Below are 450 nucleotides of genomic sequence, written 5' to 3' on the forward strand. Positions count from 1 at the left end.
TTACCGGTGTTCCCTTCTCCGCTGGTGCTGCACCTGTTGCTGCAGGCGCCAGCGTGCTTGCTGCTGCATCTGCTGCTGCTGCTGCTGCTGCAGCAGGATCATCCATTGCAACCAAAGATAACACATCAGATGCATCCGCAGCAGCAGCATCTGCAGCAGCAGCATCTGCAGCATCTTCGTCTAGCTGCCCATCCTCCTGCTGCATCTGCTGCTGCTGCTGCTGCTGCTGCTGCTGCTGCTGAGTGAAGCTAACTAGAGCTGGCAAGAGAGCAGACCTGAAGGCGTTGCGGCGATACTTGGGGCTGCCGTTCGAAGAGTCTTCGCTCCACACACTCCCCAGCGCCTGCAGCAGCAGCAGCAGCAGCAGCAGCAGCCGCAGTAGCAGCAGCAGCAGCAGTAGCAGCAGCAGCAGTAGCAGCAGCAGCAGCAGCAGCAGCAGCAGTAGCAGCA

The 450-nt window shown here is 60.0% G+C and overlaps 1 protein-coding gene across 1 annotated transcript in view; it reads right to left on the bottom strand.

Moving 5' to 3' along the window:
* The window catches only part of EMH_0048930 (uncharacterized protein), a gene marked incomplete at both ends in the record, with an annotated part of 4,263 nt that overhangs the window by 1,018 nt on the left and 2,795 nt on the right, over positions 1–450 (bottom strand). Inside the window, one exon of the mRNA XM_013496461.1 lies at positions 34–323. Within this exon, the coding sequence (XP_013351915.1) occupies positions 34–323 (290 nt within the window). The remainder of the gene's footprint in view (positions 1–33; positions 324–450) is intronic.

Source organism: Eimeria mitis, genomic scaffold, assembly GCF_000499745.2.
Source record: "Eimeria mitis Houghton genomic scaffold, Emh_scaff2119, whole genome shotgun sequence".
Lineage (NCBI taxonomy): Eukaryota > Apicomplexa > Conoidasida > Eucoccidiorida > Eimeriidae > Eimeria > Eimeria mitis.